Source organism: Coffea arabica, chromosome 8e, assembly GCF_036785885.1.
Source record: "Coffea arabica cultivar ET-39 chromosome 8e, Coffea Arabica ET-39 HiFi, whole genome shotgun sequence".
NCBI lineage: Eukaryota > Viridiplantae > Streptophyta > Magnoliopsida > Gentianales > Rubiaceae > Coffea > Coffea arabica.
Window position 1 is genome coordinate 849,758 of NC_092324.1, and position 19,517 is coordinate 869,274.

A 19,517-nucleotide genomic window follows, 5' to 3' on the forward strand; every position below is an offset into this window, starting at 1 on the left:
CCAAATCTAACATGCATTTGGGACCCAATAATGCCAAGAGCCCGAAGTTTTTTATTGTAGTATTACTGGAGATGAAAAAGGAGGAGGAGGGGTTTGGGTTTTGAGCTAGTTTGAGAACGACGGGATCAAGCCAGGGACCCCAGTCTCACATGCAATGCGTTTTTGCATGAAAATGCCTCCAACAACATTTGTTCCCAATCACGTGTCTATTCAATGACTATCTATTTAAGGTTTCGTTACTTTTTCTTGGTCCCATTTTCTTCTTGATTAGATTGATAAACAGCAAAACTGTGGTGAACAAAGCTGAAGTGAAACAGGTTTGAAGACACGACTCTCGATTCTAGTTTTTCTGGTGCAATCTGAAGAAGAAGAAGAGGAAGTTTTTAGGTCATGGGGGGAGAGAAGGATGAATGAATAGAGAGGAAGAAATAATAATAAAAAAAACACAGTTTTTTCACATCATCAGCAAGATATCCCGAAATGGTAAAATGGTACTACGATCTGGCAATCACAATTATGGAAAGCATTTATCACCTCGTGTCTTGGAATTTCTATCCAAGATACAGGAAAGGTTTCTTGTCACGGACACTAACACATGTTTTGGTTTGATCAAGTTGCCTAACAAAGAAAAAAAAAACTAAGAAGTAAATTTTTCGTAAAGTATGATCCCAGTTAGATGGCTACTTTTAGAAATTTTTGTAGATTAATGTAGGGAAAATCGCCAATTTAGTCCCTAAACTTTTTTTTTCTGTCAATTTAGTCCCTATACATTATTTATGGCCAATTTAATCCCTAAACTTATATTTCGGTTCCAATCAAGGAGCTTAGCGGTGGCGCCACCGCATAATTTCCATCGGCTTCCCAATCTAGCAACCCAGAAGGGGTACTTTAGGGACTTCCACATTCTATTTTCCTATTATTGTGAATCGGGCCTTTGTGCTAAGCTGACCGGTAAAATAGCTGCTGGTCTTCCAGCCAGGTGGAAAATGCTCCAATATAAAATGCTTTAAACGAGCATAAATTTCTCCACGTTATTTTTGGCCGGCGTCAGCATCTAACATTTTCAGTTGACCGATGGAGGAATGGACTTTGAACCGATCGTCGTCGGAATTGTAGCCGTTAATGGGGCATTGCTGCACCAAAAGTGTTTCAGTCTCAGTCCACAAGGTCGACGATCCCGTCGCCGCCTTCGATGGTCACCCCTCCGCCACTGCCACTTCCGCTGGTAACTCGGGTACAGCAGATCGCCGCCGGAAGCCCAAGGCCAGCAATATCTCCGGGCCCACCATCGGCCAACGGTCACTCCAATAAGAGCACGCCAGCTCATTCCTTTGCCGCCAGCCCATGGCAGAGTCCTTACCTTGCAGGTGTTCGGCCTTCGCCGTCGGAGGCGAGAACTCCAGGGAGGAAGCTTCAGGGAGGAAGTTTAGGTGGCCCTTCCCCCTTCCTTCGCTGGCAAAGCCCATCATGTCCGCGATTCTAAAGCAACAAGGGGCGCCGGCGAAGCCGAATGAGTGGCCGATATCTGAGCATGACGAAGGTGGAGCAGCAGACAGTGAAGGAAAAGAAGTGGGAAAAGAATTTCGTTGCCAAGTATGAACTGGGAAAAGAAGTGGGGCGTGGACATTTTGGACATACATGTTGGGCCAAAGGAAAAAAAGGAGAGCTCAAGAATCAGGTAGGAGCTGTGAAGATCACTTCCAAAGCTAAGGTGTTTGGTATGTCTTTACAGTTTGCACCACTTCAAAACTCCTCCCTTTTACATGTGTGCTGATTTTTCGATTTTGCTTCTTTATTTTCTTTATTTCTGCGGACTATGGGCTCTGTTCCTCGGATATGGGGAACATGGGATTTTAGAAGATGATGATGAAGATGATACATGGGATTTCCGTTTGAGAAGACAAATTGAGAAGATTTGTGATGGCTGGTGAGAATAGTAAAGTTAGTCGTGCAAGGATAAAAATAAGATGAAAGTCAAAGAAAAATATGAAAAAAATTGAAGTCCCTAAAATACCCCTTCTGGGTTTCTAGATTGGGAAGCCGGTGGAAATTATGCGGTGGCGCCGCCGCTAAACTCCTTGATTGGAACCGAAATATAAGTTTAGGGATTAAATTGGCCATAAATAATGTATAGGGACTAAATTGACAGAAAAAAAAAGTTTAGGGACTAAATTGGTGATTTTCCCATTAATGTACTAGTATAACAATTTTAAAAGTTTTTGAGATAAAAAGATGATTGAAAAATATGTTGTAGAGTAAAAGTTACATATTCCCTATGTCAATAATTGCATCTAACTTGAACAAAAGGTTAAAAAATTTAGTCACCCTTGTACGAAAGCTAACCAGCCTGGCCTTCTACTGCATGATTGTACAATCGTCCATTTATCAGAATATGGTAACAGGATATTCACCCTTTGAACCAAACAAAAAAGAACTGAAGTAAATGTATTCCCATTTCCAATCCACAGCACTTTCATGTTTTCTATTTCTGTTTTTTCAGAGACATAAAGGGTATAAATTTGCATTTTATACCAATAGGCAAGCTTTCAGTTTAGTGGGTTTTCACTTTTCACTCCCAACCATTGAAGCATATTGACTAGTTCTTTCACTCCAAACGACTTTCAAGGAAATGAAAACAGATGAGAACATCCCAAGTACTGTATACAATAGGAATTTTGATACGGATATTACTCGGGTGAATATGATCATTTTGATTGCAATCAGAACAAGCAATTCCATGCTATACGAGATATTACATTACAAATTTCATGATTGAACAGATAGGCGAGAGGGAGGGAGGAAGGTTCATCAATTAGACAGGTTTGTGAGCGTCGTCTGCCCTTCTCTCTTTCCTGTCAGGCCGATGAAACTGAAGAAGCAATGAGTTCGTGACGACAAATATTGAGCTCAAAGCCATCAGCCCACCTGCAAAATGAAAATACCAGAAAATGAAATGGTGGTAAATTCCTTTGGAATTGCCCAGACAGATTCAATTTAAAGGTTCATGAGCAATATATCTTTAGCAACTCTTAGTTCCTTGAACAAATGCTTGAAACGAAAATTTTCCATTTTCTTTCGAGACAGCTAAAGCCTGGTTTAAACCATTGGTGCACAGAGTGGTAGCTTACAGGAGGGGAAAAGTAATAGCCAGCTTATATTGTCATATCAGTTGCCAAATAAAGGATATAAGGCCAGTATAGAGAATGTGATTACTAGTGCATGTTTAGCAATGTTCTTTGTGCACAAGTGGGAAAGCAAGGCAAGTTTAGTTCCTTTTACTAAACAGTGTCTTCAGAAACAACGAAGAGTAGTATTTTTCTTACCTGAAAGTGAAGGAGTCATGGCAAAATCAAAATTAGGAAGTAATACACCCGCTGCAATGGGGATTGCAATAATATTGTATGCAACTGCCCAAGACAAATTTTGATGAACTTTTGCCATTGTTGCGCGTGCAAGGTCAATTGCTTCTGCTACCTGCAACAAATTCCAGGTGAAATTAACATTGATAATCAAACTGTTCTACACAGAAATGACCATTCACAAAATAGAGAAGATGTCTCCCAAAATGACTTCATTATGAAAATATTAGCGAGACAAGAAGTTTTCATTTGTGCTTGGCTAAAAGGGTAAGCATGTAAACTTGGGATAGAACATGAGACCACAAAAAATTTGATATATGAACTTTAAAAAAGGTAAGACAAACATGGCCAGAGATTCCAAGAAGAATTAATTTACTTTCCACACATACACACGTCTCTATCTCAATTCCAAATTGTCAAATAACATAAAAATTTGGACCTCCTATCCACTCTTTTGTGCTGAAGATATTCTTCTTCTCATTCTGCAATACATCTCTGGATAAAACCACTAAGATAATTTAAAGTTTTTGCGAAAAAAGGAAGTAAATTTCCTTATAAACGTCTCATAGTAACTTTTAGCATGCTGTGGGGCATTCGAGTTCGATTACATGCATTGCTAGTGTTTGATCAGAAACATGTTGAAGGAAGTGTCAGTTGAGTAATTTTAAGAATAATGGTCCACACAATCACAAAATTAAGGAGATGTAAGATAGGTAACTGATCATGCATCAATTTTCATAGAGTGCTTTAGAGTTACATAGCATCAATGCTTTTGAATCACACAATTTGTGCCCACTATTTTTTTTTTTTGGTTGTTTTCGATAAAGTCTGCACCCATCGTTTTAAAAAAAAAGTAGCAGAAGTTCATTTAATGAATAATAAGCATTAATCTTACACTTTTCCTCGTTAATTGACATAAACAATCAGCAAAGAGAATATACAAGTTTTACTAATTGAGTATGGACCATGGACCTGATATCAATAAAAAAAAGGTATAAATAATGTTATTTTCAAAAAAAACAAAAAGAGAAAATGCATACCTGTGAAAGTTTGTTACCGAGAAGTATAATGGATGCAGCATTTGATGCAGCATTTTCTTGCTTCTCTATTTGCAAAGCAATTCCAACATCTGCAAGGGCTAGAGAGGGTGCATCATTGATGCCATCGCCAACCTTCAAAAATACAAGTCAAGTCAAAGAAAGGTGCTAAAATTTCAAAACAACACAATGTGGTTGTTCTACTCCAGTATACAATCTTTTAATACTCCAACAAGGCCCAGTCATCATAAAGCCAGTAATTGCAACCAATTTGAATATTTGAGATTTGAGCATATGCTAATGTCTTGCAGACATAAAATTTACTTGGGTTAAACAAATAATTTATTCACCAAGAAAGGAAATAAGCAGTATAATGCTATTCCTACAAGAAACATCTGAAGCCTCCCAAAACATCTCTTCACAGGGTTACATACAAATTCTGTGATGTGATTTCCCTCAAAAGCACAAGCTAATTAAATTATCATTGAAAATATTAAATGATGGAGCTTAGGTAGGAAGAAGACATCAACCGCAAGTTTCAATCTTGTATTTTCTCTTTTTTTATTTTTATTTATTTTTTATTTAGATTTTTCGAATACATCATTTACTATAGCCTAGCAGGATGGGGAATGGGTGGGACTTGGATGCTGGCATGGTGGGTTTACCATTTCTGCCAATCCTGACATGAATCACATCACTATGATCCTTCCACTACTTTTTGTTTTTTATTTTATTTACAATGCATCATTTACATAGCCTAAAGGCAGCTGCTATTGCTGCTGCAATATGGTAGCAATGAGAGTTGGACCCAATATACTGCATAGGGTTAGAGTAGCTTTAGCTGTACCCAATTCAGTCTACCCTTGCTCCCTCCTTACTCAGAAGAGGAAAAAAACATAAACACATTTATCATGCCAGATTTAATGCTTATGACAGAATATAATTCCAAAAGATATATAAGCCCTCACTAATAGACAATTACCATTGCGACAGAGTGTCCAGAAGCTTGAAGGCTGGAAATGACACCAGATTTCTGCTGGGGAGTCAAGGATGCATTGATAAATTCATTTTCTATGCCAACTGACTTGGCTACAGTTGCAACTGCCTCTTCCCTGTCACCTGATAGGAGGACTGTTCTTATTCCCCTCTGTTTGAGCCTGTCCAGAAGTACACAAGGAAAATCCAGAAAATGAGCTGCAAGAGATCCATGTGCCACAGGCCCACAATGCAAGTGAGAAGAAGGTTTTCTTTTCTTGGCAAAGAATTTTCTTTTGTGGATAGTCAACATGAAGTCAGATAATATAAGCTGCAAAGGCATAACAATGCAACACGAAAGTGACAGAAAAATTAAGCCAACAAGGGAGCAAGACTATAGTCTAAGGAGAACATTATCCTCATAAGGGGAACAGGTTGCAGAGGAACAAGAATGGAAAATCAGGTATTTCAAATGCTCATTTGGTCATGATATTGATTACTGTGTATGGTATCTAGAAACTCCACAGCTTAGAAACATATCAAATTCTTAGCCAACTTAGAAGCAGTTGGCAAGGAATTTTATTTTGGTGGATACTCAAGAGGGTGTCAGATAGTATAAGCTGCACAGCATAACAATGCAACACAAAAGTGACAGAAAAATTAAGCCGACAAGGGAGCAATGCTATAGTCTAAGGAGAACCTTATCCTCATTAGAGGAACAGGTTGCAGAGGAACAAGTATGGAAAATCAGGTATTTCAATTACTCGTTTGGTCATGAATTTGATTACTATGCATGATATCAAGAAACTCCACAACTTAGAGATGTATTAAATTCCTGCCTTCCAAGATCTAAATTACATTCTCTGCTAATAATTTTCATACGTGGACTCTGGCTGTGGACAAGCTTCATTTTGTGGGGATTTGTAAGCTAAACTTCTTGTCCAAGAAGTGAGATTGACAAACTTCTGTTCATGATGCAGGAGCAAAATTATATGTCAACTATATAACACTGCAGAAAGATAAAAGCAGGAAAGGGTATGGAAAGTGCATTTCTTCATCATTTGATAAGAATAGAAGGTATTTAAAAGCCACATAACACGGCTGTACTTCGAAGGAAACCAAATTTTAAAAGCTAGAAACCAGGGAGCACCATTTGATCGAAATCATTGATCAAGAAGATGTGCCTAAAAGTACCTAAAACAACCTTTCTGCACATTATTTGTCAACCTTTCTGCAGATTATTTGTCAGGACTATCAGACAAGGTCAACTCCCTAAGACAGGTCATTAAAAAAAAAGACCTTTCTGCAGATTTTTTGTCAGGATTATCACACAAGGTCAACTCCCTAAGACAGGTTATTAAAAAAAAAAGGAGGTACCCGAGCATTGTCGATTTGGCATCACTACGTAAACTGTCAGATATTCCAATGGCACCAATAATACCCTCTCCTTCCCGTCCAACATAGACAGCTGTTATTGAATGAACTGATGATGAACTGTTCATTGATGATTGACGCATCACAGACTCCTCCAGAATCTTCAGATGAGAGGGGTCTGTTTTCTGCTGGAAACGTTCATGAACCCAACTCAAAGTCCCAACTGCAACTAGAAGCCCATCTACTTCTGCTAATGTCCCAAAACCAGGTTCAGCTATTTGTCCACGTGTGGGGGGAAGATCTAAGTTTAATGATTCTGCTCTGGTTAAAATAGCTTTTGCAATCGGATGAGAGGCTGTTTTTTCCACTGCAGCAGCCATCCGAAGGATTTCTGACTCTCCATGGCTCAGGTAAGCAACACCAGAGACAGCAGGTTTACCTTCTGTCAGAGTTCCTGTCTGAAAGTTAAAAAGGCATATCAAAGTTAAAAGAGTCAACACCAGCATAAAGTACTTAGAAAACTTTTTTTTTTTTTACGCTTCTAAGAGGAGTACAGCATACTAATTTTCTCAAGATCTAACAGGCTCTCCATCCACATGTATGAAAAAAAATAAAAATTAAGCATACAAAAGCACCACTTCCATAATGCTTCAGAAAACTTTTCACGTACTTTGTCCAAGGTGATATGGTCAATGCCAGCCAAGCGCTCCAGCACATCTCCTCCTCTAATAAGAAGTCCCTGTTTTGCTCCTATTCAGTCATAGATGGAACAAAAGTAAGTTGTCATGAACAATACATGTGAAGATCTTAAGGTAAAATTTTTAGATGTGTTCAATTGAAAGCATTAAAAGGTCAGCCAATTGAGATGAAAATTTGGCATTTTCATCTTCATCATATAGACCATAAGTACGAAACTGTCAATACCTTGGAGGAGGCTAATATCTTCCTATAATCCTGACGACCCTTTTTTACCTCCAGCAGGGAGAGATTATTTATTTATTTATTTATTTTTGGTGTAGGGGTTGTGGAGGGGGAGTGGTGAGTTGGGGTTATTTGGTTGCCCCAGTTATGCATCTAAATAACAGGACGAAGTAAGAGCAAGCTCAAGTGAAGTACCAAGAGAGGTGCCAACTAGTATCGCAGTTGGTGTAGCAAGACCTAGAGCACATGGGCAGGAGACAACCTGGAGAAAAGAACATGTAGCCAATTAATTTGAATTTATGCAACAAATTCATTTTGATCAATCGCAAATAAAGGAAAACTTCAGTGTTTGACAAGAAAAACTAAAACATACACACAAAAATCATCTGAGAATTTGGGTAAATTATGTGCATCAGCGGCAATGGTAGAACACAGTTCTTGCAAGGAACAAGGCCACCCAGGGTAACAAAGCAAAAATAAAAGGGAATATACATAACCAGGAAAAGATCCCACTTCTTACAGAAGGACAGGTACTCTAAGCTTGGACAAGTCATTACTCTTGAAAGGTTAATCGTTTCGAGTGTAACTCACCAAGACATCCACAGAAAGCTTCAAACTAAGGAGCAAAGGATTTCCCTCAGGCCCTGCAACGTCATTCAGCAATACATCGGGGAAAGCGTGTGTCCCAATATAGTTCCTTATACAATATAGCCAGCAAATATCAATTAAAGCATAAAAGACCTTATTTGTAAGTTCAATTAAAGTTCAAACTAGAAAGAATTAGTAGATAACAACCAAAGGAGTAAAACACTTGAAGCACAATACCACTACGAAGGAATGGAGGAACCCATGAGTAGTAACATGATGCAGTGATTCCACTACCGCATCATGTTACTACCCTTACATCCTTCTGAGAGCCATTCCAATGACTTCTCAATGACATTTTACTCTTTGTATGCTATCAGCTTTAGAAGTAAGTGAACTGCAAGAGGTAATAGCCTTACCAAAAAGCAAATGTTGCTGCTGATAAAGTCATTACAGTGTACACAAATGGTCCAGCAATTGAATCTGCTAGCCTTTGAATAGGTGCTTCACGGCCCTGCGCATCTTCAACCTGGAGGAGCGAGGATATGGACATAAGTTCAATCTTGAATCCATCTAGGTAATGTTCACACAAAAGCCCAAGGCATGAAACAAGCAAAGGACTATCCTTGAAAATAGAGACAATAGTATGCCTAGCTACTGTGCATCCAATATTAACAGGGGACTTCCAGCTCAGATATTACACTGGGACAAACGCTAACAATCACTGGAACAACATCCTCAAGCTTTTGTCAATGGCACCAACCCCAAGTTCCAAACTGTCAATATTGTATCAAATGTGAGACAAACACCCAATATCTTAGCATCATGCGCATTAAAGACGTGGACTCGTGACTTAAGTATCACAACATGCAGAGACTGCAAAGTGGTGCTTGTATGCCATATGCAAGTTTGCACTAGCTCAACAACTTCTGGAGTTCAACAAAAATTGGCACCAAGCTGCATAGTACTTCAACTGACAAAAGCTAAGTAGTAGACTAGATCGAGAGTGACTGAAACAGAGATATTCCCTGGAAGCCTACAAATTATACAATTCCAACTCGCTGCTTCTCACATTTGAAGCTACTAAAATTGCAGTGCCCTTATGGAAAAGAGAAGTTCTGAAGACTCAGTATGTTGCAATCCTTGTTTTCCCCTTTCCCATTTTGTGTCACTTGAGTGGGCCGCAATATGAATCAACATCCCACCTTAGACCAGCCAACAAAAAGTCAAGCATTTGGTCGCATGTGACTTGGCCAAGATACAAATCAAGCACTTCTTTTCTTATGGTTCCAGAGGCAGCATTCTTGAATGAAGTCTATCCGAACTGAATTAGCACTTCTCAGGTCAGAACCCATTCTAGACCAGCCAACCATAAGTGCGGCGTATGGATACAGGCTGTTACTTAAATGATTCCAATAAGCTCATTCTTTTACCAAACTTTTCACTATTAAGTCCTCTTAATTAAACCCCCCCCCCCCCCCCCACAAGAAGCAAATTTTAGCAAACTATCAAACAATTAACCAAGAATTCATGCAATATCAGCAATTGCTGAAGCTGAAGGAAGCAGTTAAATGCGGCAATGATTATCATAAAAGCAGCATATTACTCACCATGGTAACAATCTTGGTTATTGTTGAATTAGAACCTGTAGTGGTTGCCTGTATCCTTAAAGGACCATCCTGAATAGCAATACTATAATTATTTTCAATCAAAGACTAAATTGATAATGAGAAGACTGTGTCACATGGTCATAAATGCTTCTAGAACAATTTCATTCCCCAGTATATATCCAGGTAACTTCCTAGCAACAGTACTAAAGTAGGTTATAGCGAATCATGTGAAGAAACATGAACATTTTCGATGTTCGGTTCCTTTGACTCAAATAAAGCTCATATATTGGAATGAAAAAAATCAAGAGACAAATTAAAGCTCATGCTTCATATTGAAAAAAATACCACAGGTAATGGGACCTTACATACAGCCTCAGTCAATTTTTACTTGACGAAAATCACATCTTATTTTGATGAAGGCAAACAAAAATTCTTTTGAGTCAATAAGAAAAACAGAAAAGATTCGTGTTAGTAGGTTCTCTATATCTTCAAAAGCACTTACCCAATTTATAGTTCCAGCAGAGACCAGAAGACCCTTTTCCTTGAATACTGGAAGAGATTCACCAGTGAGCATGGATTCATCCACAACACTTCGCCCTGCAAGTACTTTCCCCTGTATATACAATTTGAGATTTCCAATCAATATGTGCAGAATGTCAAATTAGCGTGCATGACAAGAAAGGGGAGCTTTACCCTGACATCTCAAAAAGCAAAACATGAAAAGAGGCAGTCAGTTGCAATTCTGCATATTTCTTATGGAAATCAAATGCAAATAAACCTTTTCTATTATTTTATGGTCTGTTACTCTTGAAAGAGAATATGGCATGGAGAGAAAAGGTTATGCAGATTCAACAATCCAGGCCGTCAACTTGCCCAATCCTCCTTGAGGTTGATTACAAGTATCAGACAACTGGATTAAATTAAAACCAATTCATAAACAACTACTACTTATTGCTTGGCTTCATACGTTCTTCATATTAAATACACACACACACACAGTTTTCTTGCATTACAGGTGACCAAAATTTCTAAGAGTACAAAGTTTAATAAGAAATCACACCATTCATAAAAGGGTGCTTGCATACATGATAGAAACCATTTGAAGTGGTATGAAATTCTAAAGTGGCAAAAACTCAACACAGAAACCAGAATTTACTTACATCCACTGGAATTGTTTCTCCAGGCAAAACCAGCACTGAGTCTCCAATTTTGATGTCATCAGTGGGAACTTCGATACACATTGCTCCAGTGCAGAGCACACTATCATCAGCAGACTCACTTCCAGAGGGAGCAATCACAAGGCGAGATTGAGTTGATACGAGTGACTGTACAAAAACTGACTGATCAGGAAAACTTCAAGAAAAAATGAATATTCAAGTTTAGAAGTTGAAGTCAATCCAATATTCAGGATTTGATTTTCCTGAAATATGAATTGTCTATCATTAGAATTCAATAAAGCATGACATGGTCTTTCTAGTTTACGTTTATTAATTATACAAAGCCCTGTGCATCTAAATCTCCATGCCCACTCTAAGCAAACTAGTTTCCCACTGTGATTTTAACTTCTGATGCTAAAACTCACACTTCTTCTATGCATAAGTACTGTGATTGCAACAGCGAAGCTGGGTCTATAGAGTGTAACTTATATCCAGTCAGATGCTATGAGGATACGCACATGTAAAATGTCAGTTTCAGAGTGTTAGTCTCCTTCATCAGTGGTTAGTGAAGGAAAACATCAACATGTATTTTCCCACACATAATGCACTAGCATCATTTCGCATCAAGGATTCTACTCACTTAAAACATACGATTTTCAGGATGACTTTCTTTATGGAAATTCTCATAAGCATCATGTAGTGGCAAGAAATTTTGGTTATCTGAACCAAAGCATAGCATACCAGTAGCTCGTTCATGTCACTTGATGCCCTGATCCTCGCCCTTTCTTCTAAAGAGCGTCCCAATAGTACAAAACCAAGAAGCATGACCTGATTACTAAAAAATAACAAGGTTGACTGAGAAATTTAAACAAAAAGATCAAATGGAAAATATCATGGGACACTACTGCTAATTAAGGTTATTTAGCCAGGAAAATATCTAGGTTCAATGCTTCTTAATAATTATCTAGTGTTTTTGTGTGCACAGACATCAGAGGAAACATATAACCTAGAATTCCTCTATGACCATAATCTGAAATTCTGGATACTAATCAGTCCTCAAACTAGCAAAGTCTTCTGAAAATCAGACTGAGGCAATGAACTTAAATGATTAGACAAAAATAAGTACATATCAAAGATATTCTTAAAGGAGAAGAAAAGGAAAGAGACAACAAAACAAACCGGTTCATCAAAAAATGATGCATCCCATTCTAGTTCAGGGTTAAGTAGTGAGACCTGCAAAAAAGAAGAGCTTGTGAGATGTAGACAAATAATGAATAAAATTGACACTAGTTCTCTTTGAAGAACTTCAGACAGGCAACGACTAGATTCTTACCATGCTAATGGCAAATGCAGCAATAGATCCAAAACCAACAAGAGAGTTCATATTGGGCGATCCCTTTCTAAATGCTCTCAAACCATCAAAAAGCAAGTCTGACACAGAATTTCATCAATAGTGAAGTGAATAAATTGGAGTTCTGAAGAACTACTAACAAGCCAACAATTTGTACCCCAAAAAAAAAAATTGTAGACGTTGAGAACAAGGATCATACTTAAGCAATGAAATTCCGATTGATATTCAGGCAAAGATTGTTTGAAATCTTGTTTAGGTCCACAAGACAATGATTGTAGTACTAGATTCTATTGATGAAGATTAGCAAATCATAGAGGAGTCATGTCCAAGGTCCAAGAAAGATTCTTTCAATCTAAATAACATTAAAAAACAATAGAATGTGATCTCCGTGGTCCTATACTTTAATGTACACCTTGTTTCTCATAGCACTCTTAATTTAAAATTTACTACGGCTGTGTTTGGTTCTATACCAGAACTGGAATTGAGTTAAAATTTAGAACTGCAACATGTAGCATTGTAGCTTAATGTGAACATTCCATGATTCCAAATTCAATCTAATTTTTACTGTGAAAGAGAACCAACAAAGAAAGCCTAAATAAATTCATTAACTCAAACATGACCAATTTCACAAATGATCACACTGTGTAAAGAAAATGAAAAGAACGTCTAAATTTCTCTGTCCAAAGAAAGCGCCATGGTGAGAGAAATTTCAATTAAGATTAAAATGCAATAAATGGACAATCAAACCAAAAACTGAAAACAATACAAAAAGACAAGTGGCATTGACAGCTTTAATAAGGAAAAGAAAGATTCGGGAAGCTAAAAGAGAATTAAATGCACTAACCTCGTCCAGGTCCCAATAAAGCTCCCAATGCCAAACCACATTTGACGTAAGAATTATGCAACGCCTCAAAAACAGACCCTGTTCCACATTCTCAACATCAAAAACTCGACTTTTTTCAAGCATCTGCTTGCAATATTTAACGATTGCAAAATACAAAGACAGAAATTTGAAAAATTTGCTCTTACCATGAGCAACATGAATGCCCAGGGAGTGCAATATGTGCGAAGCGTGGGCTCCACAGCACAAAGCCACCAGCGTCCAAGCAAACGCCACCCGATTTCTCGATTCCAGAAGCAAAGCCTCTTTCCTGGCCACCATCTCTCTCCATTTCTTCACCTTCTCTTGAATTCCCAGCCCCGACTCCCTCATCTTCGTCGGGAATCCACACTGGGTCAGCTTCTCAGCGAACTCCTCCCCGGCCGGCAGCTCCGCCGCCTTCTTCAACTTGATCGCGGCCGTCTCGGTCAACATGTTGACCACGACGGAGTCAACACGGTCATCGGATGACAGAATTGACTTGACGCGTGACACGCACGCCCCGCACATCATCCCCGTGACATCGAGGAGCACCGTCGAGTTGGGCTCTCCGTCTCCGTCTGGCCTGACGCTCTCCGTCAACGGAGCCTTGAAGTCGACGGCCTTGGCGAAAACAGAGAGAGTAGAACGGCGTCGGTTGGGGAAATTGGGAGAGAGCAGCTTAAAAGGATGCTGAGATGCAGCATTGCGACGCCGTTTCTGAAGGAGTGGAATGTAGGAGCTACTAGAGCAGGAGGAGGAGTAGCGGTAAGAAGGGTGCGGAGGGAGTGAGAGAGGGAGGCAGAGAAGATCAGCAGCTGACGCTGACGTCATCATTGTCCGAAAACCAGACGAGGAAATGAATGAATGTAAGAAAGAGCTGAGAGAAAGAAATCAGAAATTTGAAGGCGTGAATTAGATCACTATTAAAAATTAATCCAAGTGTTTAATAGCCAGATAGGAGAGAGAGAGCTGAGTTTGTTTGGATAAGAGTTTATTTGGATGATTTATTTGAGATAATTACTGTAGCACTTTTTGTGATGTGATGTATGTGAGAGAAAAAGGTGATTGGAAAGATAAAAAGGTGATTGAGATTTGGGAAGTAAATTATTTTGTGGTAAATTATCTCAATCCAAACAAACTCAGCTAGTGAGTTTGTTTGGATAAGAGTTTATTTGGATGATTTATTTGAGATAATTACTGTAGCATTTTTGTGATGTGATGTATATGAGAGAAAAATATGATTGGGAAGATAAAAAGGTGATTGGGATTTGAGATTTGTGAAATAAATTATTTTGTGGCAAATTATCTCAATCCAAACAAACAAAGTGTTTTTCTTCGACAACTTTGCATGGCCAAGATTGGATAATTTTTTTTTAATATAAAAGTTTGGATGGATTCAACTTCAGTCACTGTTGCAGGTCAGGACATACCATTCATATCATAAGTCGTTTAGAAAGGTTCTTACAGATAGTCTACCAACACAGTTCTCGCTTGAGTCGCAGGAGTCAGATGACTTTTTATGAAAAAGTGCTTCATTCTGGCAAATTAAATCAACTTATGTTAGTTAAAGTAGATAATCCAAAAGTTGCCGGCTTTTGGATTGACTTCTGGGATTAAGGTTTAGTTAGTCAAATTCCGTTTCCGGAAGAAGAAGTTAAAGTAGATAATATAATACTAATACAAAAATGTGTTTTAGAGTGGATAATATCATACTAATACAAAATGAGTTTTGATGAGTAGGATGGCATGATTAACACGTGAACAAAATTGTGGTGGAAAGGAATTAAATATAGAAATAAATGATGGACAGAAATGGTTGGTGGTGACTGGAGGTCAATGGTGGCGGGTGGGAAAATTGGTGTGGTGGTTTTTTGGAATCCAAAAAAGTGCTGGTCCATATACCATAAAAAAATGTGTAACCCCCTTTTATTTTTTATTGATTGCCTCTTTTTTTTTTTTTTTTTCTTTAAAGGGTTAGTTAAGTTGTGAAGGGCATGGGGCATATAAGGTTGAGTAATTTGGTATGGTTGTGTTTGATTGCTGTACTTTTTGTAGCATGTAATATGTGCTATGCAAATAAAATTCACACTTTTATACATAAATTTTTAAAAAATAAAAGAAATGCAAAATTCAATTGTACAGCAAAATGATACAACTGTACATCAAAACATGTTTCCCCAAGTTCGATTTTCTTTCTAGGATCAATCGCAAATCTCTAAATGCAAAGATTGCAAATCTCATTTTCTCGACTTCTTTGGTTGATCTCGATTAGTATTTAGAGACGTTGCGAAATGAATGAAGCTAATAAATGTTTCAAATCCTCCCACAAAAGTATTTTGCATTGATATTTGTCTTGGGCCAAAAACACATTTGAATTTGAATGGATATAATTTAAAATAAGGCAAATTTCAATGTGTGTGCAAATTTAGTGTGATTTTGCATATCATTGTAATGCGTCTGATAAAATTGTAGTGCGTTTGATAAAATTGAAGTTTGAAAACTGAAATTGAATCCATTAAATTATTGAATTGTTAAAATATTAAATCTAATATATTTGGGTGTATGTCACACGTTCAGTGATAAGTGAATAACTTATCACTTTTTTTTTAGAGCAAGTTTTGCTTAGAAAATTCAGTGCTACTTAATTAATTCAGATGTTCAATTTTTTGTTATCAAACGCGTCTAAACATGTTGAGATCTATATTCATTAAATTAAGTGCTAAATTGAGTTATCAAACAAGGGCCTCAGTATCTATTTTTGAATATCTTACTTGAATTGTCAATTATTATTTGCATATATTATCAACACATTTTTCAATCTCCTTTTATTTCACATACGTCACATCGAAAAAATGTGCTACAACATATTTTTTTTCAAAAAATTGTCCCAAATAATCTACTAGGGAAAATCGCCAATTTCGTCTCTAAACTTTTTTTTTCTGTCAATTTAGTCCCGATACATTATTTATAACCAATTTAATCCCTAAACTTATATTTCGCTTCCAATCAAGGAGCTTAGCGGCGGAGCCACCGCACAATTTCCTTCAAGCTCCCAATTGAGCAACCCAGAAGGGGTATTTTAGGAACTTCCATTCCGAAGCCATTAACCAAAATTAACCGAAACAAAAGTTTCATAAGAAATACCCACTCAAAACCCAAAATGAAAACAAAAGAATTTCTTGCTCAGCTCTCATAGAAGAGGGGTGGCGGCCTTCAAGCCTGGCTCTTTCTTTGCCGTCTGGTTCTCCCTCATCGCTGCTCAGATCGCCTTCTTCTTCAGCTCCTCCCTCCTGCTCTCCACCTTCAATTCCGTCTCCCTCGGTCTCCTCGCCTCCTTCGCCTGCGCCCTTACCAATTTCTTGATAGGGGTCTTGGTCTCCCTCCAATTCAAGTGGATCCAAATCGAGTATCCCACCATCGTCCTGGCCTTGGAGTACCTCCTGTTCGCGTGCGTTCCCATCATGGCTTCCTCCATCTTCACTTGGGCCACAGTCTCGGCCGTCGGAATGGTCAACGCCTTGCGTTTTCTACTGGATTTTCTCCATCCCCCGTGTGTCGTCGTTCAAGATGAAGCAGGAGGTCAGCTACCATGGAACTGTAGACACCGGCTGGAGCCGTGGGTGGACCCGCTCTACTTCGGTAACTTGATCCAGAGCATCCCAACCGTGGCTTGAGTGGAGGAGCTGCTGGGCAACGACCCGTCCTGGGGTGCGGATCGGCTGCATCGAAATGTGTTGGCGCATGACGATTCCATGGTGCGACGGGGTTTCGAGGAATGGGAGAGTAATCCAAGGCTGTTTCCGCTGGGGAACTTTGACGGCGCGATGATCACCATGGGAAGCTCCCCAAGCTCCCCAAGGTTTCCAATGTATGATAATGATTTTGGGTGGGGACAACCCATTGCAGTGCGAAGCGGTAGGACCAATAAATTTGACGGCAAGATCTCGGCATTCCCAGGGCGTGAAGGAAATGGGAGCGTCGATCTGGAAGTTGTTTTAGCACCAGAGACTATGGCTGGACTTAAGAAGGATGTGGAATTTATGCAGTATGTATCCTCAATCCTGACCGACTCAATTCTAGTGACTCCTCCAGAGGCGCCTCCTTCTCCGTGCACCTGCATCATGAATATTGGACAAAATTTAAACACCCTTAAACGGATGCAGGATTGCAGCCAAATTTCCTCCTCCAAAACAGAAAAAAAAAACCTTAGTCGAGAAGGAGAGAACAAATAAAAGATTTTTTTTTGTTTGAAAAAAAAATTACCGAAGAAAAAGACGTACTATAATATAGGAATAGTAGTATACAATATCTGCAAATGGTTGAGATCTCAAGCGTGGTGCGTTGAAAAGACAAGAACTTTAATTTTTGTTACGGGCCCACCATTGAAATTCCAAAAATACCCCTTCTGGGTTGCTCAATTGGGAGCTGATGGAAATTATGCGGTGGCGCCGCCGCTAAGCTCCTTGATTGGAAGCGAAATATAAGTTTAGGGATTAAATTGGCTATAAATAATGTATCGGGATTAAATCGACAGAAAAAAAAAGTTTAGGGACGAAATTGGCGATTTTCCCTAATCTACTATCCAAACATACTAAGGGGGCGTTTGGTAAGAGGGTATCGGATTCGGGGAATGGAATGAACCCCATAAATGGTGTTTGGTTCACTGGAATGGGAATTGAAATCTTGGAATGATTTCTAAAAATTTGGTGTTTCTCCATTCCCAAGTATTTTGGTGGGTTTTGTCCGATTCCCAAGTTTGATTCCAAGAAACAAATCCAATTACATATTATAATTATACAATGATATAATTAATATTTATATATATTATATTTATTATATATTATAATATATACATATATATAATATATTATAATTATAATATTAGTACATTATATAAATATATATTATAATTATTTAGTTAAATATAATTATATTTATATAATATATATTATAAATTTATTAATATTATATAATAATATATTTATAATATATATGTATATCTATAAATGTATATTATATGTGCATATAATTAAAATAAATACATGTATATAATATTAATAAATTATATAATTATAATTATATTTATTATTTTAAATATAATAATATATAATAACTATATCTAATTAATATGCATTATATTTATATAAATATTAGTACAATTAATATTTATATATTATATAATTATATATTTATATTTATATTATAACTTTCATATAATTATAATTAATTATATATAATATTTAATTTAATTAGTTACAAACTTATAATAATGATATTATTATATTATATAATTATATATTATAATTATTTAGTTAAATATAATTATACTTATATAATATATATTATAAATTTATTAATATTATATAATAATATATTTATAATATATATGTATATTTATAAATGTATATTATATGTGCGTATAATTATAATATATACATGTATGTAATATTAATAAATTATATAATTATAATAATTATTATTATTTTAAATATAATAATATATAATAACAACTATATTTAATATGTAATATATATTACATTTATATAAAATATTTGTATAATTAATATTTGTATATATTATATAATTATAATTGTATATTTATATTATAACATTTGTATATTTATATTTAATTATATATATAATATTTAATTTAATTAGTTACAAACTTATAATAATAATAATATTAGTTATATATATTATATAATGTATATTAATTTGTGTAATATAATTAATATTATCAATTATACTAATAATTATACATGTTTACTAATAGAAATTATTAATCAGTTAGACTAAATTTACTAATACATTTATACTAATATATTTAATTAGTAAAAATTTCTTATATCTCATTTACAAAGAGCCAATAACTATCATTTACAATGTGATTTATAATATATTTATTATATTCCATTCCGAAAGAGTCGACGAACCAAACATCAACTATAGTAACGATACACATTCCAGGTACTTGAACCAAACAAATGTATTGGAATGAATGACCTCATTCCAAACCCAAGATATCCGATTCCGAATCCGAATCCAATTCCGATGTGCGAACCAAACGCCACCTAACTATATGTATCATACTGCAATTGGCATTGGTTAAGACAGAGGCCCGGGTTCCCATTTGAAGAACGAAACACGGCCCACTTTCAGCTGGTCTGCTTCTCCAAAAGCGTAACGTAGAGCATCCGATAAATACCACGCCTTCTTGCATAGCAGTAAAGCGGCGGATCAATGCGACGCCGTCCGGACTCGCCCATTTCTACAGACAACAGCCTAC

At 37.0% G+C, this 19,517-nt stretch overlaps 1 protein-coding gene across 1 annotated transcript; it reads right to left on the reverse strand.

Moving 5' to 3' along the window:
- Positions 1–2,687: 2,687 nt before the first annotated feature.
- Positions 2,688–14,112, reverse strand: LOC113703825 (copper-transporting ATPase PAA2, chloroplastic-like). Its single transcript, XM_027225305.2, has 17 exons — positions 13,399–14,112; positions 13,214–13,291; positions 12,352–12,449; positions 12,198–12,251; positions 11,760–11,846; positions 11,022–11,186; positions 10,364–10,474; positions 9,862–9,930; positions 8,671–8,780; positions 8,258–8,363; positions 7,862–7,928; positions 7,416–7,495; positions 6,749–7,203; positions 5,379–5,553; positions 4,400–4,531; positions 3,324–3,474; positions 2,688–2,925 (listed from the first exon to the last, which is right to left on the reverse strand). The coding sequence occupies exons 1-17, from the start codon at positions 14,063–14,065 to the stop codon at positions 2,813–2,815; spliced, it is 2,718 nt and encodes a 905-aa protein (XP_027081106.1). The 5' UTR covers positions 14,066–14,112; the 3' UTR covers positions 2,688–2,812.
- Between the last annotated feature and the right edge of the window lie 5,405 nt (positions 14,113–19,517).

Coding starts and splice junctions, on each gene's coding strand:
- LOC113703825 (XM_027225305.2), bottom strand. CDS start 14,065: ATGATGACGTCAGCGTCAGCTGCTGATCTTCTCTGCCTCCCTCTCTCA. Junction 12,252..12,351: donor CTGCATTTGCCATTAGCATG/GTAAGAATCTAG, acceptor TCTTTTTTGCAG/GTCTCACTACTTAACCCTGA. Junction 4,532..5,378: donor CTGGACACTCTGTCGCAATG/GTAATTGTCTAT, acceptor GTATTTTTGAAG/GTTGGCGATGGCATCAATGA.